This window comes from Maniola hyperantus, chromosome 13 (genome assembly GCF_902806685.2).
Source record: "Maniola hyperantus chromosome 13, iAphHyp1.2, whole genome shotgun sequence".
Classification (NCBI taxonomy): domain Eukaryota; kingdom Metazoa; phylum Arthropoda; class Insecta; order Lepidoptera; family Nymphalidae; genus Maniola; species Maniola hyperantus.
This window is the reverse complement of record NC_048548.1, coordinates 4,811,080-4,834,958: the sequence shown is the minus strand read 5'-3', so window position 1 is coordinate 4,834,958 and position 23,879 is coordinate 4,811,080. Positions and strand designations below refer to the sequence as shown.

The window sequence follows — 23,879 nt, the reverse complement described above, 5'->3', positions numbered from 1 at the left end:
CCGTGACCGCCAGACCTCAACTTATATTTTCAAAACAAAATATGGGGGGCAGATTAGTATCATATTGTGTACTTTTAACGTATAGTCCGTGACAAGATGAGATGACAATCGGGCCCCGCAAAACCACACGTCACCCACGTTAGCCAGCACCGGGTTAGCACGGGGGCTGTGCGAGTGTGCGGGGCGTTCCCTCCCTGATTACCATCTCGACCTGGCGCGTACACTAGGCATATCTGCTAGTTTGTGCCCATGTTGGCACAAGCTAGCTTTATTTTTAATTTTACGTATTAATTATCACCACTACATCATTGTATTGCAAATTCAGCAAGTAACAATCAGAAAGTGTATTACAATAATACCAAATCTGAATAAATGATTTAAGTCTGAGTACACACTAACTCTATTCGATCCCACACGTCATATTGTTTTTAACCGACTTCAAAAAAAGGAGGAGGTTCTCAATTCGTCGGAATCTTTTTTTTTTTTTTTTTTTTTTTTTTTTTAATGTATGTTCCCCGATTACTCAAAAACGCCTGGACCGATTTTGAAAATTCTTTTTTTGTTTGAAAGGGTATACTTCAAAGTTGGTCCCATTTCAATTTGGTGAAGATCTGATGACCATCTTCGAAGATAGATACTGGAACTCCTCAACGGATAAGAGTAAATTGCTCGCGATCAGTGTAATAGCTTAGTAAACAGTAGATTTTTAACCAGTCATAGCATAATTCCATGGGGCCACTAAAAATTGTGAAATAAAAAAATTTTACAAAAAAAATAAAAACCGACTTCGTTACACAAACACTAAAAATTGAAAAATAATTTAATTTATTACCGATTATATTATGTATACAAGAGTTAATATAGTTCCATAATAATATTTTTTGGGGTCGGTGCCAATGAGGTGCCATTGTGGAGTCCCATAAAAATATGAAGTCTAGACGATTCGCGCAGCTAAAGCTAATTGGCACCGGCACCAAAAAATATTATTATGGAACTATATTAACTCTTGTATACATAATATAATCGGTAATAAATTAAATTATTTTTCAATTTTTAGTGTTTGTGTAACGAAGTCGGTTTTTATTTTTTTTGTAATTAGAAAATAAGTGATGTCTGGCGGTCGTGGGATTTTGGACTAAGAGTGAAGGGAAGAGTGAAGGGTATCGTAAAGTATTACCAGCTATAACCAGTTCAGCGCCAGCTACTGCAGAATCAGAATGGTCGTAAGCCGTACATTGATATAGGCCAACGTGGTGTGGTCTGACTGGTCCTAACGCTAATCTCGGCTGAGGAGAATGTAGAGGGCGTCCTTCGTGTTGCCAGCTTAATGTGACCCCACCACCTCTTCCACCGTGTACTGTACAATTGAAGTGACCACTTCCTCCAGTGCCTAACATCTAAAAAAATCTCTTCTATGAGATATCGAAAGTTATGTAGATTTATAAGCACAATAATTTAGAGTTTAGACAAATTAATGATCATATTATAAGCTACTAGATGATGCCCGCGACTTCGTCCGCGTGGATTTAGGTCTTTAAAAATCCTGTGGGAACTATTTTATTTTCCGGGATAAAAAGTAGCCTATGTCCTTCCCCGGGATGCAAGCTATCTCTGTACCAAATTTCGTCAAAATCGGTTCAATAGATGGGCCGTGAAAAGCTTGATATATATGAAAAGCTTTTTGTCCCGGAAAATCAAAGAGTTCCCGCGAGATTTTTAAAAACCTAAATCCACGCGGACGAAGTCGCGGGCATCGTCTAGTTTAATATAAATTTATTCTAGTACTGACGTCACTAAAAAGGCGGCCACGCGCATTACTTATACTTACTACCTACGCTATAAATTATAATAAAAGTTTATTTAACAACTGTCTCTTACTAATGGATTTGGCGTAACAGTGACTGTCAAGGGCTCAAAAACAACCAGCCTAACGATCACTCTTGGCGAAGTTTCCGTCCCTTGAGAACACGCGTATCGCACTGCGTGGTGTGTGCGTACACTGGGCAACACAAGTGTGCCTCCTCGCACTATGCCCTCTCCTGTTGACACCCACACGCCATTCGCTTCCTGTCGCTGCCAACTGATGATTTAATTTACCATTTGATTTACATTAGTATTGGTATTATCAATATCAAAAGAAACAAAAAGAAAACTTGAAAGTTCGCGACAGCATCGCAGCACGACAGTAGGTACAAACGGCTTGGTAGAAGTTGAAAAGATAAGTCGATGTCGAAGTCGATGGCAATCACCATCACTATCTGTCGCGTATGGGATACGAGGCGAGGGCACGCCCCGCACACCCGCACGTCACCCGCGATAACCCGGTGCAGGTTATTCAGGGGGTTTTGAGGGTGTGCAGGGCGTCCCCAGCCCGATTGGCATCTTGACCTGTCGCGAACTATACCTTACATAATTACAGTACGCGGCAGAAAGTAATGTACATCGACCTTTAGAAGGAGATAGCAGATTTGTAGAGCGTTGTCTCTGTCGTCGAGCCGACAAAACGTCATATAGGTATGAGTGACTGAGACAACGCTCTACAAAGCCGAAATGTCATCACGACTACATAATGATCACGATTATCTATAGTATACTTATTTTAATATCAAGGCAATTTTAGTGATTTTATAATAATCAAGGAAAGGACTTACGTAATAGTATGCTTATTGATATGTCTGAGTATACACGGAAGTAAAACTGTGTCCCCTGTGCGAGCTTCTATTGAACTAACTTCAATATTTTCTAGCCAACTGCTCTCTGTTCAAAGAATAAAATCGTAAACAAATTGCACTCCATTATATAAAATACCATTTTTCTAGTTTGAACAAAAATATGGGCTTTCAATGAATTCATTTCATGAATAATTTTCATGGCAAAAGCTCAGCTGTACTGTAAAACATTTTTTTAACAGTGATTTTATTTATAGTTTATTTTTTATATTATTGGAGACACATGAGAAAGTAGTTAAGGGGTAGGTACTAAATGAAAACATCGCAAAAATTTATCACATTGCCTTTTTCCAAGAATGTGTTGTGAGAAATCCTAGCAAACGCAGCTTTTTACAAGAAGATAGATATTATAATACATAACAATACTAGATTTATTTAAGCGCGGATAATTTTTGGAAATCCCGAGACAACTCTTTTTCAACGATTTTTACGGAGAAAAAGTAGCTTATACGTCCATCTTAGGGATACAAGTTGTATGTATCTGTACAAAATTTCATCAAAATTAATTAAACGGATAGACTTTAAAAAGGTAACAGACATACATACTTTTACATTTTCGCACAATATTAGTATAGATATAGGTTATGGATATAACAATTTACCATACCAGACTACAATTAGAAAAGGGCCAATTGTAAAACTTTGTACATTTCCTCGTAGCACTCTCGTAGCACCAAGTACTAAAGAGCCAAAGTGCCAACTAATTTACACACTACATGGAATAAACTAAACTGAATAATTTCAAAGGCTTGTACTCACCATCTGTTGTTAGTTTCAGAGACGTACTGAGCGTGTCGAGAGCCAAGCATGAATATTCCGCTTGTATGTCCGCCTGTGTGAGGTCCAGGCCAAGTAACAGCCCGCTGGCGCCCGATATCCAACGAGTTTCTGAACAAAGCTTATAGTTAACAGACTTAACATACGACCCAATTCAATTATTGCTTCTAACCTCCCAACTATAAGACTATATTATATTATAATAGTTGCTGTTAAGTAGAGGATTAAATCTACAGTGTGTAAAATTAGGCTTTGAGCAGCTTTAAATTAATAAATTGTACCTCAAAAAGCAGTGATAGCTATTGGGGAGGTCGGGGGTTTGATCCCGGGCGTGCACCTCTAACTTTTCGGAGCTATGCGTGTTATTGATATAAGCAATTAAATATCACTTGCTTTAACGATGAAGGAAAACATCGTGAGAATAACAAATTCTTTATGCCTGAGAGTTTTCCATGATGTTCTTAAATGTGTGTGAAGTCTGCCAATCCGAACTTGGTCAGCGTGGTAGACTAAGGGTAACCCGTGCTTTGTAGTGCAACGGTAATGGGTTGATCATGATAATAACCTCTCAAACATAGAAGAATATCAGCGTTACACTATGTTATCTTAGGTATACATTGTAAATGCGACAATTTTTTTTAATAACAAAACAAACGAACCTCACCATAAAAAACTATATTTTAGTCGATTCCTTTTAGACCAATCGATCACGTCAAAGTCAGCGCAAGCCAAGTTAGAATGTCTGTTAAAAACTTACAGTTAACGTAACAATAAACTATACCGGATAAGACTTTATTGGTGCCGCATGGGATTTGCATAAAATATATTTTCACTTAGGCAATCGTTAAGGAAGGAAGTATGTACCTACTTTGGGGACGTTTGTGCCTTTAAGTAGCTTTATTTTCTTAGATAAATCATTTTATATAATGTTTGCTGGCGCCTTCAGTTTCAGTAAGTAGGTGTAATAGAAAGTGTGATATGAAAATGTCTCAGTTTTTTAGATAGGTACTACGCGTTGTCTCTTGATTAATTTTATGATGGAACCTTCAGATGTTAAACAACACAACAAACAAACGTGCAACAGTGAGTGGCCGTTTAGATAATACCATTGCGTAATTGGGTTATCGACGCCACTGGAATTTTCGTGATTTTTTACTGTCCGATGTACAGGGTGTATAGGGTACCGATGAAGCAAAATATTGTAAGGAAACCGGCACGCCTGAGAATTCTCCACAATGTTCTCAAAGTTGTGTGCAGTCTGCCAATCTGCATTTAGCCAGCGTAGTGAACTACGGCTAAGCGCTTCTCATTCTGAGAACAACCAGTGCTTAATAGACTGGAGATATCATACTTACCAGCGCCCATGTACCCAGACGACAGAGGCAGTCCATCCTGCAGCCACGTGACGTCAACCAGGCCGTACTGCGGGGATATCTCACACCGCAACACCACAGAACCGCCCACCTTCGCCGGAATGAGCTGGCGCACCACATGCGATAGCACGCTGTCTTCCACTGCGTAAAGAAAAAATATTATAGTACCTACAACAAATGAGCCAAGCTACAAGATCGAATGTCCGTTAATTATTTTACATTACACCTGCCTAAAGTTTCATAACATTATAAACTTATAATCTCGACGTTTCTCGTCAAACTGTTATTATTTTCCTTGGATGAATTTATTTTCCATTTCAACGAAAAATGTTTTGGCATAAAGTATTATCTTTTTTCTGTTAAACTTATAACGAGGTATTTTTGTGACGAAAATGTTTTCTCAATCTTTAGGTACCTACTTAATTAAAACTTTCAGGAATCCTCAACGAAAAAGTAATTGGAATAAAAATATATTCTTTTCTCTTTGTAACACCTTGAGATATTCTTGAGAATTTTTCCAATCGAAATACAATTAAGGATTATAAATATTTTTATCAAAATACTTATGATCATTCTTCATACTAACCAGATGTTATTTCTACTTTTTATGGAATCAGTGAATAAGTAATAAAATAAAAAGAAAAATAACTTGTATACCTTTTATAGCAAAGAAAAAATAGAGGTTCTCAAATTCGACACCTATATGAATATTATATTGTATTTATTTACGAATGTAGTTTTGTACATATTTTAGCAATTTGGTTTGGCGCCAACTTTTAGCAAGGTTCAAGTTTTGCGGCAAGTATTAAGTTTCTAAAGCTATACCTACTAAATATTCAGATTTCCAGCTCTAATAGTTTTTGAATTAAACCACTGTTCCAGACGAAGGGACAAACAGACACCGAACTAAAACTGTTCTGTTTTTCTTTTCAAGTACGGAACATCATAAAATATAGCAAAGGGCAAGTTCACTACCAGTTATGCCGGTTATTTTCTTTATAAATTTTTATCGGGCAGCGGTATAAATTAATGTTCCACTAGATGCGGCGCTTCATAGTAACAACATGATCCAACGAACATCGGTATCCTGTCCTGTCAATCGTATAAGTCCCGCAAATTGCTGATGCGTGTGGCTGCCATTTTAGTAACGTCAGCACTAGACTGAAGCTTCGAGCTGATGGTATATTTTTACTTAAATATAGGTACGTCAAATGACGTCAAAATGACGTTATTTCAATGTTAACGAGACATGGTTCCAGCGCAAAATTTTAGTATCGTGGGCAGAGGCGGATTATCCCTAAGGTAAACTAGGCACGTGCCTAGGGACGCGAGGTTACGAAGGGGCGCAGGGGTGATCATGTAGAGTTCCATTACCTAGCCTAGCTAATTATCCCTACTAAGTAATATTATCTTGGAGTGACCCAAACTGCCTCTTCTTTAATGTAGCAAAGTGTCATGACGTGATGTTCTTCACTCGTTCACATAAATAAATATAATCACCAACTACCAGCTATGCAATGAAACAATTGCTCGTTCTTTCGAAGTTATTTAGTAAAAAAATTAATATGGCTGTTAGAGGGGCGCCTATGAGGTGCTTGCCTAGGGCACTCTTGACATTTAATCCGCCTCTGACCGTGGGATCCCATCATCTATTGAACTATATACCCTGCCCATCTAGTAGAACATTTATATCGCCGGTAGGATTGGGTAAAGAAATAAACGAGAAACATAATAAGCAATCGCAAAGGAGCAGATACAATTGATACAATACAAAAGTAATTGCGACAGACATTCTCTTTGTTCTCGTTATACTTATTAGGAGTTACATTTTTTTTTGTTTCAAATGTTTTTGAACGTCTCTTGAAAAAAAGCAGAAAAAGAGGTCTTACTTTGAAATAAATTGCCAAATCCATACTAATATTATAAATGCGAAAGTGTGTCTGTCTGTCTATCTGTCTATCTGTCACGGCCCACCCGTTCAACCGATTTCGACGAAATTTGGTACTGATATAGATTGCATCCCGGGGAAGGACATATGCTACTTTTTATCCCAGAAAATCAAAGAGTTCCCATGGGATTTTTAAAAACCTAAATCCACGCGGACGAAGTCGCGGGTATCATCTAGTCTGGAATAATTAGAAAAAAATATTTTCTTGAACATCATTTCTAGGCGGGGCGGGGAGTCATCAATCCTAAAAGCTCCGTGTAGGCGTAGTACTAGGTACTTTAAATTAACTTTAAACGCATAGATAGATCCGTTTCCTAAAATTAAAATACATGATACTTCTCCGATCATAAAACCGAAAAACGAAGCAACTTCTGTGACATACATTTCCACAAGTAATTTAACTTTCCAAATTGTTTAACATAAATGAGAGAATTGAAACAAAAATTCTTTGTAAGTAATCACTTACCTAATTATAGGTATTAAGTAGGTATACAAAGTTTTTCGGATTTGTATTTCTCTTCGTGGATATTATACATTAATTTACTTTCAGGGCAAAACGAAAATCTGTATTCATAAAAATATAAGATCAACTAAATTTAGCTAAAAGCCTCAAATTCAGAGAGCGTTTTTCCTTGGTTTCTTATTAAGGCGCTACTGTTTTCCGTTGTTCCTAATGTATTTTCTTATTTTCAAAAGCCACCTATTAGCTATTTAGATAATAGATATCATAGAAAAGATAGGTTTCATATCAATGTCAAATGCACTGTCTATGTAGTGTGTACCTTCTCACCACTCGTATCTTCTTCTCTATATTATATAAAAATGAATGCTGAATGTGTTGCTGATCGCAAATCTCGAGAACAGCTGAACCGATTTTGCTAATTCTTTTTTCCTTGAAGTACGGGGATGGTTGTTACGGAGAGAATTTTTTTTAAAATCCTGAAAAAGAATCGACTGTTAGGCGGTACGAAGTTCGCCGGGGCAGCTAGTAATATTATAAATACTATCTACATAGTACGCCGGATCTACGATTGACGACGTATTTTCAAGCAACTTGGCTATATTGGTGAACGGAACTAAAATAACGTTAGTGATGACTGATGATACATCTGTCAAGACGGTAGTTTCCGGTACGCTCGATGGGATTCTTCGAATCAGCACTATCAACAAAAGAACTATCATTATGGCACAGCATATCTACTGCACTACATACCTAATTATCATCATCATGATCAACCCATCGCCGGTTCACTACAGAGCACGGGTCTCCTCTCAGAGTGAGAAGGGTTTTGGTCATAGTCTACCACGCTGGCCATGTGCGGATTGGTAGACTTTACACACCTTTGAGAACATTATGGAGAACTCTCAGGTTTCCTCACGATGTTTTCCTTCACCGTTAACCGTTAACCGTGATATTTAAAACCAAAAACTTACGTTACAATCTCAGAATTATACCAATGGTAACTTATGGAAACTTTTACAAGCTTTTATAAGGGTGTTTCTGAGAGCCAAATTTTTTCTATTAAAGTTTTTGAATGTAAATTTGAAACGGGACCGCTAAAGTTAAGACTGAGTTCAGTGTTTAGGTAATATTGTTACTGCCGAAGAATTTTTCGTCGGCTTACAATGAACAAAAAGAAACTTACCCTGCTCCGAACTCGCTCTAATGTCATTTTTTAATCCCTTAATTAAAAGTTTCCCTGTGTAAAAACTCAGCCGGCCGAGGGCTGTTTTTCATTTTATTTCATATTTTCCCTGTTGTAACGGAAAGTTAATTAATTGGTTCAACTCAACTCGAAGTTGTAATTTGTTTTGCCCTCCTCTCGTACATTTGTTTATTATTCAATCTGTTGCTTACATTTCAGCTATTATCGTTACATTTGAAATAAAGCAAAATATAGGTAGGTCAGAATTAAATACACAACCACGCCTAAATTTTACTGTAAGTACCATAATTTATTGCCAGTTGCCAGCCAGTGATGGGTTGATCATGATGACCAGTTTGTTTATACATTAGTCAAGGTCTCCTGGAACCGAACTTTATAATCATTAATCACCGTGCAGTTGCAGAAGACAACTTGTTGATATGTCCCGGCTTCACTTGAATGGAAGTTCAGCCTCAATAGCTCAACAGGTAAAGGAGTGGACTGAAAACCGAAAGGATGACGGTTCAAACCCCGCCCGTTGCACTATTGTCATACCTACTCCTAGCACAAGCTTGATGCTTAGTTGGAGAGTAAAGGGGAATATTAGTCATTTAACATGGCTAATATTCTTTAAAAAAAACATTAAAAATCGGTGAGGAGTGGAATTGAAATAAATCACATCTTATTACCTATGCTTCTTCATTTTTGGCCGAAAGCCCATGTTATACCAATTTTCATGGACATAATTCGAAAAATGACGGACTTTGGGGATGGAATTTCCAAAAATCTTAAAAATCATTCATCATATTCTTCATTTTTAACTAAAAGCCTTGTTCATGCAAAAACATTCTAAATTCAATTCGAAAATGTTTTCAAAAAACATTCGAAATTCAACTCACTGCTCAAAATGGTTAATGGCCACTGAGATTTTTGCCTCTATAATTTATATGGGGTCACATAACACTTCTTTCCCCGGTAAGGGTACATTAAATAGGTTTTGTAAAGTATCCCTACCTGGTTGCAACAACATAGGTCGGGATAGCGTCACTCCAGCTCGGTTGGACGCCTTGCATCGCAGGACAGCGCTACTGCCACCTCCTCCCGCGTCTACTAAGGACCGTCGTGCGCCTACCACCAGGCGACCATCGGTCAAGAAATGCCTGTAAACAAAGAAACAAGTTTACTTGTATGATATTAGAAAATAATAAATATTCGCTAAATAGTATGGCATTTTAAAGCGAAGCTTTTTCCCGAAATGTAGTTAGGTACTGTACGCGGCAGAAAGTAATGTACATCGGCCTCTAGAATGACATTTCGGCTTTGTAGAGCGTTGTCTCTATCACTCATACCTATATGATGTTTTGTCGGTCTCAACGACAGAGACAATGCTCTACAAATCCGCTATCTCCTTCTAAAGGTCGATGTACATTATTTTCTGCCGCGTACTGTGATGCCCCTGACTACGTCCGCGAGAATTTAGGTTTTTAAAAATCCCATGGGAACTTTTTGGTTTTCCAGGATAAAAGTATTAGAAGATATTCGTCCACGGGATGCAAGCTATCTCTTTAACAAATTTCAATGTCAAAATCGGTTAAGCGAAAGGGCAGTGAAATGGTAACAGACAGACACACTTTTGCATTACTATAGTCACTTGGGTTTGTCCTTCAATCGCGTTTCAACGAAACAACAGATTGGCGTAATTTTTTGCCTCGTTATAGGTAAAGTCCTGGAAAGTGACATTTTATGCCGGAAAAGCAAGGGATTAATTTTGATAAACCTAAATCCACGTGAATGAAGTCGCGGGCATCAGCTAGTTTATAATATTGGTATGGATTTTAAAAAGAACAGTTTTAGGCAAAGAATGAATCACAATTGTACCACATTCGCCACCAAAATACCTACTATGAAATAAAAGACAACAAAAATGAACAACCATAAAAAAGAAAGCCAATTCACAGCAGACATCCATAAATCGAAGTTGTGGAGGAGTATTTTATAGCAAAAACAGCCATCAAAACTTTGATTTAAGCGTGAAAATGGACGATGGTTAATAGTTATGGTCTCTCTGCCGATAATGACCTAACTCCTAACTAGGCGGCTGTTAATGACCGAGAAAACTAAACAACGTTATCAAAAGTTACTGAGAATTTTACCTAATAGCTAGCTTTTGTCCGTGACCTCGTCCGAGGTTCATATGTAATTTATAGCCTACTAGCTGATGCCCGCGACTTCGTACGCGTGGATTTAGGTTTTTTTAAAATCCTGAGGGAACTGTTCAATTTTCCGGGATAAAAAGTAGCCTATGTCCTTCCCCGGGATGCAAGCTATCTCTGTACCGAATTTCGTCAAAATCGGTTGAACGGTTGAGCTGTGAAAAGCTAGCAGACAGACAGACAGACACACTTTCGCATTTATAATAATATTATAAATGCGAAAGTGTGTCTGTCTGTCTGTATGGATACATAGTCCGTGACAGGTCGAGATGGCAATAGGCTAGTTGACACTTTTTTTAAGTAGGTCTTAAATGGTTAATATTTGTCCTATTAGATCAAAAAAATTAACACTATATTTTTTTGCGCCCTAAAAACCGTAAAACTTTAATTTAAAAATATATTTTTCTTAGACAGGTGAAAACACTGTCGGCCATGTTTGGCCGATAGATTATCTGTGCTCTGACGTCATGCATTTGTAAACAACAGCATAACCTCCCAAAGTTTAATAAACATGACTTCTATACTAGTTTACATGAAAAATATAGTAATTATCGTTAAAAATATAGTAAATATAGTAATTATTAAGTTGTGGATTAGAGTGCCCAGTGAAATAAATATACGTAACACGCGAAGACTTGCTTAAAGGCTATATGACTAACGACTTCAACCCAAATTTATTTTTGCAAAGATCACTTTGTTGTTAGTCTTACTTAATAACTTATTCAATTTATAAAGAGAAAACGATATTTTTTTACGTTTACTCTGAGTTTTTAGAAATATAGAAAAACAAGCTTATGCTCGTGACTTCACCCGCGTGGACTTCATAAATTTCAAACCCCCATTTAACTCACTCAGGGGTGGAATTTCATAAAATCCTTTCTTAGTGGATACCTTCTCTTTACCTACAAAGAACACACCCACCAAATTTCATGTATCTAGGACCAGCTGTTTAGATGTTTAGGCTGTGCGTTGATATATAAGTTAGTCAGGACTTGAAATTTTATATATATGGATACTACGTTAGTCAATAGGGATGACATTTCTTTGTTTACATATTTAATGACGTCACATCATGGCTGACAGCGTTTTCTGAGTTTCAAATAAAAATAAAAACTGTATTTTTTAAAATTGGATTTATATATCCATCCTGCGTTTTTAATAATTGTTATTGATATATTTCGTTGTCTTAAGCAAAATACTATAATAAATAATCATTTATTGGACGAAATTAGATATGAGTCAAGTAGCCTATTGGGGTGTGACGTAGGGGGACCGCCCATACCCGCACGTCACCCGCGCTCGCCCGCACCGGGTTAACGTGGGGGATGTGCAGTTGTGCGGGGCGTTCCCTCCCCGATTGATATCTGGACTGTCGCGTAATTTCAAAATGTTTTCGAAAAAAGTCTTACAAAGAAGAGAGTAGGCTGAGATGAGAGATTTTTTTAAAATAGCAATATAGCGGAACGTAACGTGCCAGGCGGGAATTCCCCCAATCATCTCAAAAGTTACCCGTGTCATATCGGCAATAAAACAAGGGGAAGTATGAAAAAAAACGATAATGGAGACGGTTGACTTACTGGCACGTGATCCAGCGTGCTCCCAAGACAAATGACTTAGGCACGTGTTGAACGTTTTTCTTAACGTGAAAGCCGGTTTATGAAATTGAAAATGTGGGCATGTCGTCAAGTTGAGGCTATTTATTTTAACCAAACACACAAAATTTCTTTGTCGTACAAACCTTAACATGATACCTAATTTAAATAACTTTATTTATAGTTTATAAAAGAAAATTACTAAAAGTCATATGTAGGTATGGTCCGCGATAGGTTGAGATGGCAATCGGGGTACGAGGCGGGGAAAAGCCGCTCACACCCGCACGTCACCCGCACTCGCTCGCACCGCAGAGCAGGGGCTGTTCCGGTTTGCTAAGCGTTCCGTCCCCGATTGCCATCTCGACCTGTCGCGTACTATACTTTTGTTATGATATACCTACTCTGTGTGTACACAAAGATGATATAAGTTGTTAAAGTATTTACAACCTATAATCTCCAGCAAAATTAAATAATCAATTTACCCCCTTGTATCAATCTTCACTTATTTAATACTGTTCAAAGACCCGAATCATTTCGTTATATTATCATGCAATTTGGTTACATCACTAAAGACGCTGTTTGAACTAGCGAACTCTCTAAATGTCTCTAAATTTATTCGTGTCCCCAAGAACAGTCACGTGCTGAAGTTATTCTAACATCTATTAAACTATGTGGCAGAATCACCCATTTATAAAGTAGACATGTTACTAGTCGCGCGTCATGAGAAAATGAAGACAAAATATTATCTTATATATAACAGTCACAAAGAATTCTTTTAGTCAATACCATCAAAATACACTAAAACGTTTGTGAACAGAAGTTAGGCAAAAGTAGTTTTTTAAAGTCTTCCGACTCCACTGCAGACTTATCGGTCCTACTTCTTGAGTGTTTTAAATGGGGTACGCCAGAAGATTCATTACATCATCCCTTCATTTAGATTCACCTGCTCGACCTTCGTTCAGGAGTCAGGACCTTTGGTTGGCTGCGCTCTTTACAAAACATTCTTGAGGTAGAATATTCCAGACTGCTTATTTGTTAAATCTAAACACAATGGATGAATTTCTTAGTGACAAATTTGCATAAAAGCAATTGTCTTTTCATTCAAAAACTCATACACTTATATAGAAATGATAAAAAAAATATACCCAACGTAAATCAGACTAAGGGAAGAAATTCTGACTATTCCGATAGTTGTCATAAAGTCGTAACACAATGCGAACAAGTTTCCAAGACTCCAATCGGGACCAAGCATAGTTCACTCTGACCTAGCCAATTTATTAACGGCGACCGGCAAAGTCAAATTAGTTATGCCACATATCATTCGTGACTTGAAATAGTTTGCTGGAACTTAAGACCCATATCTCAAACAAATAGGCGAAATTGATTTTAATATTAAGTACCTACGTATATCAAAACTTTACAGTGTTATAAGAAAATTACATTCGGAAAATATTTAATCGAGGGGTAAGCCTCATTCAGAGAGATGCGGGGCATTACGCAGCTACATGGGCAAGTTTTATCCTGGAAAATAAAATAGTTTCTTGACTTTTAAAAACCTAAATCCACGCCGAAAAAGTTGCTGGTCTGTTGAGTTCACAGATAGCTTGCATCCCGGAAAATCAAAAAGTTCCCATGGGTTTTTATTAAACCGTAGCTAACGCGGACGAAGTCGCAGGCATCATATTATAGTAATGTAATAAAACATACATTAACAAAGTCCTTGAAGAATAAAAAAGTCGTATCTGTCAGTAAACTTTTCTCTTTAGGGAACTCGGTGAAAGCCGGATTTGAGACACAAAGTAATATTTAAAGTTCGTATCGCCACTAACTAAAACCGCATCAAAGTGAAACTTTATTGCGTTTCCAAAAAGCGATAAAACTCACAAAGGAATGGAATTTAAATCCAAACTTTATTCTGCCATACATTTGATTCTGTGTACAATTTGTTTCAAATACATACATACTTTGTAACATGTTAGGTAAGTACTTTAGAAAATGCATCTAGTAGATATAGGTACGTCTTATTTTTGTCCACGGTGGAATTTGGAACGGAGATGAAATATATGCGTTTCGGGTAAGAGATAGGTAGCTTACGTCATTGTGTGTATGTCTGATACCAATTTATTAAAAATCAAGGTTCCGATATTGATGCGGTTATTTGCATTGAATACTTTGCTTCTAACTTAGCTTGCTGCATTTTAATCAATGTAGGTAATAAAGTAAATTTAATTATATATATTGATTGAAGAAGACTATAATAAAGATGATGAACTTCAACATGACTTTTATGCCTCAACCTGATAGAGTACATGTAGGTTATTCCTTAATTATCAATTGAAGTTGAACACCTCTTGAACATGAAAGAAAATACTGTCATGTATTAAATTTTTTTCTTACAAAACATTTCACTAAAGCTAAAATCCTCTATCGAAATAAATTCTTCAATAAATTTTTCTATATAGGTACGGCGGGTATTTTCACCTATTTCACAAATCGGGAATTTCCCAACACATGGACGGTCACGTTGTAAAGTTGTACGATTGCTCCGATAAAAGTGTTCGTTAGAGCATACTATATAATTTTATTCGGACGAAAATCAGCGCTACCCTTCAACCTTTTCCTACACGACTGAAAATATTATACTAAAACATAAAGCAAACCTTATCTAATTACTATACAAATCATGCCCGCGTGGAATGGTGCCAAGAATACTGGCTGCATTTCCGGGCTGGGCAGCCGGGCTGATCCATTGCGTAAAAAATGAGCCAGCTCTTCTGTCACCTGATGAGGCAATCACCTGCTAAGAAATTTTTTAGCACTCCATGGCCCCAGGGTCTCCACGGCAAATGGAACAAAAATGTGACTCTCGATAAAAGAGGCATACTTGCGCTAGTCCCCGTTCCCAGAGGGAACCAGCGTCAGGTATCTGCCATCATCCCGACTAATCCCTGCCGGCTCAATGAGCGCAGGCATGTATATGGTGGCAAGAGCCCTTTTGATCATATCTTTAAGAGAGCCATGCCTAAATAGCCTATACTAGAGCTCCTTTGGTAACTAACATACCTTAATTGGTCCTCATAAAATCTATTTTAATAAATGGGTCCCAGCTTGGCTAAGGCCGATGATAAAAATAAAAGAACGAATCCACTAGCCTGTATGCAAAGTTAACTCTACCATGAATTTTCAAAGATAAATATCCTGAAAATACAAATTTATTACCACAACTATAGTACGTTTGAAAAGGAGCATTGATTTTCTTATTACATCTTATTTGGTAAAAAATTTAAAAATATTATCAAGGGTAAGCTTGCCTATTATTATGAAGATTAGGTATAGCATATACATAAAGGGTTCATATTGTAAATAAATGTTCCTTGTGTTATGTTAAAAACTTAGGGGAAACTACATTAAAAAGTTTAAAAGTTATAAGCAAATTCACACACAAACGCCGACTGCAACTTTATTTTACTACAAGATATTTGGAGAACAGATGGTTACCAATCGTGAACGTCTAATGAACTTTTATAGAACTTCTTAAGTCAGGTAGTAGTGAGCAGGAACTTATATCTGCAAGTCTCTGAAGACAACAAATATCTCATCAAACTTAGATGAAACTATTTCAACTTTCGGATGATATGTGGTTAGTAATTAATTCAATTTTCGACTCCCTGAGTCCCCACTCCCCACTGACAAATTGGAGATAATTTCGGTTCCAAACGCTTTGCTGAATATTAAGATCTTGAGTTTGAAAGGCATCCCGCCCGATTCTCGACTTTCAATCCAATAACCCTTCTAATAGGGATTAGCCGCAAAGAATGTGTAGCACATTCTTGTTGCGTACCTCTATATCCAATGGGACTCTACTAGATTCCATTCTCTATCATTATTTCCTTCCTATTCAAGTGGTGGAATTTTGATAAATCCATTATTATCATCAATCTATTTATTTATGCAGTATTAAGAAAACGACAGGAAATCCGGCCTGAAACCTAGATCCTACCCTGATATTTTTCTGTTATTGTTTTCTTTCTTTTTGGCCACCTATTTATAGATACAGTTTTAACGTTTTGTGGATTTTGATTGTTGTGTAAAATTAGTTGTTAGTAACAAAATGCATTTCGTTTCATAACACTTTCATTTTATTTTCATTTCGACGTCATAACAATTGAAATCTCTTACTCTTAGTTGAGTCATTTCCGAAAGGATCTGCAAGCTCACCGCATTGTTATCTTAAGAAAACCCCTACCATTATCTAATTAATGAAAAGAGATCGCGAATCTCAGCAATGAGAAATAGGACGCAGCGAAAGAGAAAGTTGAGAATGCAAGAGAAGATTGAAATATAGAGCCAAATAGCACCAACCTCACATTTATAGCCTATAGTTCCCAAATAGGCTAACCTACTTCCTAAATAGGCCAATATAAGCTCATAGTTCCTAAATAGGTGTAGGTATGCCTTCACGCGATGGAATTTTCTTGACTATGGCACTTAATAGGCAGGAAACCTTTTTCATAAATGCAGCCTGTAAGGCCAAAGAGGCCCATGTCTTTTATAACTAGAGTCGCTTAGAATTTGAACTAGGTCAAACTTCGCACGTGGCCTCAATCACAATTAGAAAGTTTAACCCAGAGTTTGAGCCTCTCATCATAATTAGTTTGAAGTCACTGAATTCAGACATAATGATATTAGACAATTATCTTTTGTCTTTTTACGTTATGCTTAAACTCCAGACAAAGGTTCATTGATTCTGAAACTTATTCTAAGAATCATCTCTTCTTTGCCACAGATAGACACTCATATAGGTACATATACGTTAAACTTATAACACCTCTCTGTTTGCTTCCGGGGTTAAAAAGATCAATTTTTCCTGGCGAAAAGAGAAGAATATGAAAAACATAGTTGCAAACTTACATTATTATGGCGAATAAACTTTCCAAAGTGTTCGCGATGTGTAAAATAATGTTTTATCAGAAAAGATAACAAAGTTTCACTTGCTACATTGTAGTATTACAGTGAGAAGGACAAGGTACAGCAGTAAATATTTTAAATAACTTTAAATACGTATCAAAACTTGTGAAACAGGCAGGATTTCAACCTACGTCTTCTGGGTTCGCGCCCAACGCCCGGTATAGGTAAAAACACTATCATAAAAATTATAAAATATAGTAAACTAGAGGATAAGGCGTGGAGATGCGTGGTTAATAAATTAATCGTCCCATCGGAGATTCCGAAGCGTGTGCTACGTATATTTAAAAAAAACGTTGAAGTACATATTTAGTTCTTCTTCACGTGCGAAGCCGGAGCTAATCGCTAGTATAAACTAAAATATAGCAATAAAATATTATTCATACCGCCAGTTGGTTATGCTAAAATATTTAACACGAATTTTGCTATGCAGGACAACCACGAATATTTCCCGAGCGTAAATTCGCAAATTTAAATTTTACGATGACACATGAAAATCTCTCCTAGTTTTTGAGCTCGTATTCGCTGCGCACTAAATAACGCTTGTTGGGAGGATACACGTCAACCTCGATTTATGCTCTGCTAGTGCAGGCATTACCGTGACTCGTAAAAATACAGATTAATTGGAGTCGTAAAAGCAATGACTTTTTTTCTCGCAACCCATATTTTATGAGATAAAATTATATTTGTTTTGTTGTAAATAATATCATTTGGAAAAATTCACGCAGAACAAAACACAACATCAAGACTTGTCCTGACTGACTGATTATCTGATTAATCAACGCACAGTCTTAACTACTGAGGTGAAAAACTTGAAATATGTAAGCTCTCACTAAAACAATTTTCAGAAGTTTTACGTCTAAATAAAGTTGTTTGTATGAAAGTCTGTAACTTTTCCAGTTATATCAATGAAAATTGGTATTTGGGCTTTCAGTCAGTACTCAGAAATGAAACAAAATACCATTCGACACTTTTTTGGAAATTCCACCCTTTCACCGATATTGCAAAAATTCCACTCAAGTGAATCTGGGGCGACTCAGCTAGTTTATTAGTTACTTATAGGACCCAAAAATTAATATATTTACAGAAAATATACAACGTCCAAGTCATCCTTATTGGGTATGGTGTCTCAATATTGTGTCCAATACACTATGGGGCTATTGCCTCGCGCGCTGGATGGCCAGGGTTAGTTAGCCGTTGTGCCAAATAATTTTAATTTGTATGTCTTAGCTTTTTTCATATTATTAATCCAGCTCCTTTTGACACAAAAAATTTAGAATTTATTGTTTGCAAAAGCAGACCCCTAGCCCTGTGTAGCGTGTTTGCAAACAAAATAGTATTTTGCAATTCAAAAGAGCTTCTAAACGAAAAAAACATATGTTTCAAATGTAAGTTTCAGTAGAATAAATATTACTAAAATAATAAGACTGGAAATGGTTTTAATCGTTAGACATACCTATTTAATATTTTTTGTTTCTAAGTTAACTTTTATAAAGATCAAAGCGATTTATTTATACGTCATAGGTCCTTCGCAGACTATTTTAAAGTTCTATTCAACGAATTTATTAAGTTTATATAATTTGAAATTACCACTCATATTAAATTAAGTTTACATTGAATTGTGTATTGTTTTTTAGTGAAGCATTGTAATTAAAGCGAATTAATGTGCCTACATAAAATATTACAATTCCTTTCTTTAGCTAGTTTACTATAGATTACCATAATATAATTTAATAATATTTTGTTTTAAAACAAAATACCTATGATTTAAAAAAAGTCGAGTGGAAAGGAAAATTTGCCGGTTTCATAATACCCAAATAATATTTCTCAATTTAGATATTTGGTAAAGGTCATTCAAAGTTCATCAAGAATTTAATGAATTTTATTTTAAACCCACGCACGGAACGTGGCGCAGAAAAAGAGAGAGAGAGAGACACTACCTTAGTCCTGGTATAGTAGTTATAACTTGTCCCTCAGCGGTAACCCAGTGGACATCAGGCGTGGGATGTCCAGAGGCTCGGCAGGCTGCATACGCGCCGCGTGTAGCCGGCCATAGCACCCGCGACGGTGGCTCCACCACGAAGTGTGGTCTCTTGTCACCAGAACTGGCTGCCAGACCAACTGCCAATGTGATGCCGATGATCCATTGTATTTTGTGGCCTAATAACAAAATGATTTTGTAAGAAAATGAAAGTTATATTTTCAACCAAGATTATCAGTTATTAATCTTATTACCTGGCCGTTCGACATAATACAGGTTGTAACCAGAACGCTAGCCAAAAACGTATTATTATACTAACTAAACATAATATAGCGTGCAAACTCGGGTCCATGCCCCGCAACGTTCGTTGACCTCTAGCGTCAGTCAGATGTTTATTTGCAATATATTGTAAACTTTTACAAAATTATAGGATTTTTTGTATTTTATTTTCGCGTTTTTTTGTGTATCACTATTATATCAGTAATCATCAGTACTATCACCTGTCTTCGTTTTGGCAGCGTTCTGGTTACCCTGTATAATGGGTACCATGATAAACTTGATGCATTTAGGGGTGACAGCCTAGTGGCTAATGTGCCACACTCCTATTTAAGTGGTCCGGGGATCGATCCCTGGCACGAACCTCTAACGTTTCAGAGCTATGTGCACTTTTAACAATCTAATATCACTAAACTTCGTGAGGAAGCTTGCATGCCTGAGTGTTCTCCATAATTTTCTCAAAGGTGTGGAGTGTGCCAATCTGCACTCGGCCAGCGTGGGGGACTATGGCTTAAACCTTTTTAATAATAATTATATGTTACTTAAATTAACAAGATAAATAACAAAGGATTTTTGAATATTTTATATGCGTTACATTTTGTAGCATAACATAAAAAATACTATGCCATAAAATCTTTATGTTAAATATATTGTATAAATTTTATAGCGTAAAATAATAAAATCAGTCGCCGGAAAATGTGTTTCTGAGCTTCACTCTAAAAGTGAGTAGCTACGGATAATCGTATTATACGGTATATTGTAAGATTCTTATCAACCTGCGTTATATGGGATAATCGAAACTATTCGTATAAATCGTAAAGCAAAAGCTAATCCATACTAATATCACATCACATCACACTATCATACTAATCACATTCACAGTATAATATTATAAAGGCGAAAGTTAGCATGTGTGTGTCTGTGTATGTTTGTTACTCTTTCACGCAAAAACTACTGAACGGATTTAGCTAAAATTTGGAATGGAGATGGATTATACCGTAAATTAGCACATTAGCTACTTTTATACCGGAAAACCAAAGAGTTGACACTGTAATTTGAAAAACCTAAATTGTAGCCTAAACCTAACCTAAATTGCTGGCCAAGTGCAGATTGGCAGATTTCACACACCTTTAGGAACATTATGGAGAACTCTCAGGCATGCAGGTTTCCTCACAATTTTTTCCTTTACTGTTAAATCAATTGATGTTAAATGGCTTAAAACACACATAACTCCGAAAAGTTATAAGTGCATGCCCGGAATTAAACCCGCGATCTCTCGAATAGGAGGCGGACGTCTTAACCACTAGGCTATCACCACTATAACTAGCATTAGAAGAGTATAAATCGAGGTTGATACGGTCTTGTATCCTCCCAACAAGCGTTTTATTGCGCAGCGAATAGGTACAAGCCCAAAAACTGGGAGAGATTCCGAATTTTCATGTGTCATCGTAAAATTTAAATTTTGCGAATTTACGTTCAGAAAAATTCGCCACTGTCCCGCATAGTAAAATTTGTGCTAAATATTTTAGCTTAATGCCATCTCATGATGTGAATATTGTTTTATGGATATTGTATCTTATGAATAAACATACTAGCTGATGCCCGAGACTTCGTACGCGTGGATTTAGGTATTAAAAATCCCGTGGGACCTCTTTGACTCCGGGATCAAAAATAGCCCTTGTCACTCTCCAGGTCTTAAACTATACCCAAGCAAAAAATGACGTTGATCCGTTGCTTCGTTGCGACGTGATTAAAGGACAAACCAACAAACCAATAAACCAACAAACAAACACACTTTCGCATTTATAATAGGGGTAGTGAAACCATTATTATAACGATATTCTTATTTGTCACAGGAAAATCTGCCCCGCATAGTAAAATGTACGCTAACCATTTTGTCGTAAACTAAACTACGATTTGAATAACATTTTATGCATGAATACAAATGTTGTTTGGTTTTTAATGCATAAAATATTAGAGTAGGTAGAGGTACAGGAAAATGTTAATGAGGTTTGCTATATTTGCGTGACAGTGTGTATGAAATTGTAGAGGACAAATAGATGGGTGAACAAAAACAAGAGCTAGTAGATATGAAAATTAGGTAAAATTATACCAAACTTCGTAAGTAAGACTTAAGGAACCTACCTATAGCTGTTATATTTCATGAATTTGTTAAGACGTACCTAAGTACCCTACTACCTACCTATAGTAAGCGACAGGTCGAGATGGCAATTGGGGAGGGAACGCCCCGCACACCCGATCCCTCTCATACCCCGATCCCGATTGCCATCTCAACCAATAGATACTTACTGGGTACTTATCATTTCTTCGAAGAAAAGTTTTATTTACCAAAATTTTACCGCATTCACTATTCTGGACTAATGAAATGACTGATTATAACTGGGCCCCATTCAGGACATTTACAATATAAGGTCAAGAGTCAAGAGAATAGGGTTTGAAATTTTACCTGAACAAAAGTGAATAGAACCCAAGAACGGCGGTATTTTTGGCGCCCTTTCACAATAATAGGCTTGAGCTCTTGAGATATAATTCAATTTGATTGAGATGGTACCCAGAAACCCGGCTTTGTTAGGGTTTGATTTGGGTATCTCTAAAGAATATGTAAAGACGAAATAAATATTTTATTTATTTTATACATTTGTAGGGAAAAAATGTGCCGTAAAAAGGCACTCTTGACTGGAGTTTTTTTTAATTTCAATTTATTGTTATTGTCTATGAATTAAGAATGAAATCTTCGCAAAACTATTTTATTTGTATAATTCATTTTTACATTAAATAATGATACATTTCAGCTTTAAACGTTGGATATTTTTTTAGTTTGCATTATTAGTTCAAAAAAATAACTAACACATTTGTACACCTTATTTATTTTAACTTGTCATTTAAGAAAGAACATCTGAAAATTAAAATAAATGTTTTTTTTTAAACCAACCTTTCATCCCGTAATCACTGCACACAATTCCAAGTCATTATCAAAACCCCACGTCACAGTTAATCGGCCATATATTTTAACAAACCAAAAAGTACTCCATTCTTACTTCTATTTATCTACGCGACTCCCGCCGATCGCAAAACTTTTCCCACTAAATCAGGGAGCTTTCAAATACGTGCAGCCCCCATGAAGATCGCGAATGAACTGTGGATCGTGGAAATGTACTATGTAGAGTAGATGCGTGGAAGGACAGCCACCCTCACTCCAGATAATAGCTGTGCTGTTGGGGGTGGTTCAATTAGATACATTTTGACTAGCGCAGTGGTTAACGCTGCTGTCTTTTAAGTGGGAATATAATAACTTTTATTGAGGTTCCGGCAGAGTTTTGGAATAGTGTCAAAATTTTCTACGCACGCTCTATTTTAGGCTGCATCATCATTTGCTGACAGGTCTGATTGCAACCAAGCACTAGTCTATACTTAAATTTAGAAAAATAATTCCTGGTCTGGTCGGACTTTAAATTTATTAAGGCGTAACTAACTAGTTGCCATTCTATGCAAAGGCCAAAGCCGTGCTGCCAAGCGATTAAGGGTTCCGGTACGATGGCTGCGTAATAAAAATAGAAAGATTTTTTCGATATTTTTTTTCGAATAAAAAAATTGAATCGTAGAAATAGATTAGGGGTATTAATTTAATTAAACTGAAAATACCCTTCCAAGTTAGCCTACTTCCATCGACTGTATCACATAACCACCAGATAAGATCGCAGGCTAAATCATCATGGAGTAAAAAAATCAGTCAAGTGCGAGATGGAATCGCACACGGCGGGCTCCGTGCCATATCGTACAAAAAAAAACACTTTTTAATTATTTTTAATTTTCGTAGCGACCATTTTAAAAAAAATTGTAGGTATTTGTTGCTATAGCGGCAATAGAAATACACATTCTGAGAAATTTTCAACTCTCTAAAGTAGGCACCTATTACGGTTCACGAGATACTTGTCCAGTGGACAAGACGTATGTCACATACATCAGTGGACAATGATAGACAGACGGACGGACGGACAGCGGAGTCCTAGTAATAGGGTCCCATTGGCACCTTTCGGGTACGGAAGTCTCAAAAGAGTAAATGCAGAATAATATTCACTTTTCGCAGACACAATAAGACTTGCAGTGTTCCGAACTGGGGTGCCAGCGTTAGCACTTTTTCGCTTTTAAAGTGCATTTTAAATAGCAAGCCGCGCACGTTAAACTTTATGTTAGAAATGTTGCTAACATTAGCTTCCATGCTATTTTGTAAGTAAATGTTTTTCGTACCAAATGCTAACTGCAAGGGGTGCAACCAACTGCAATCTAATAAATTCTTTTCATTCGTTGACAAGTTAACCCTTGCCTGCTCATCTCGTGGGTTGTGGTAAGTAATGAAG

General features: G+C 36.7%; 1 protein-coding gene across 2 annotated transcripts in view; it reads right to left on the bottom strand.

Moving 5' to 3' along the window:
• The window catches only part of LOC117987410 (cell adhesion molecule Dscam2-like), a 54,264-nt gene extending 31,595 nt beyond the window's left edge, over positions 1-22,669 (bottom strand). Inside the window, exons 1-8 of one of the 2 annotated variants that reach the window (XM_034974421.2) lie at positions 22,454-22,669; positions 19,184-19,403; positions 9,488-9,633; positions 4,862-5,020; positions 3,489-3,617; positions 2,652-2,757; positions 1,879-2,080; positions 1,178-1,397 (exon numbers count right to left, since the gene is read on the bottom strand). In XM_034974421.2, coding sequence (XP_034830312.1) covers positions 1,178-1,397; positions 1,879-2,080; positions 2,652-2,757; positions 3,489-3,617; positions 4,862-5,020; positions 9,488-9,633; positions 19,184-19,403; positions 22,454-22,460 — 1,189 coding nt within the window. In that variant the 5' untranslated portion in view covers positions 22,461-22,669. Of the gene's footprint in view, positions 1-1,177; positions 1,398-1,878; positions 2,081-2,651; positions 2,759-3,488; positions 3,618-4,861; positions 5,021-9,487; positions 9,634-19,183; positions 19,404-22,453 lie in introns of those variants that run through there. The other variant, XM_069502656.1, reaches the window with a different exon arrangement.
• Between the last annotated feature and the right edge of the window lie 1,210 nt (positions 22,670-23,879).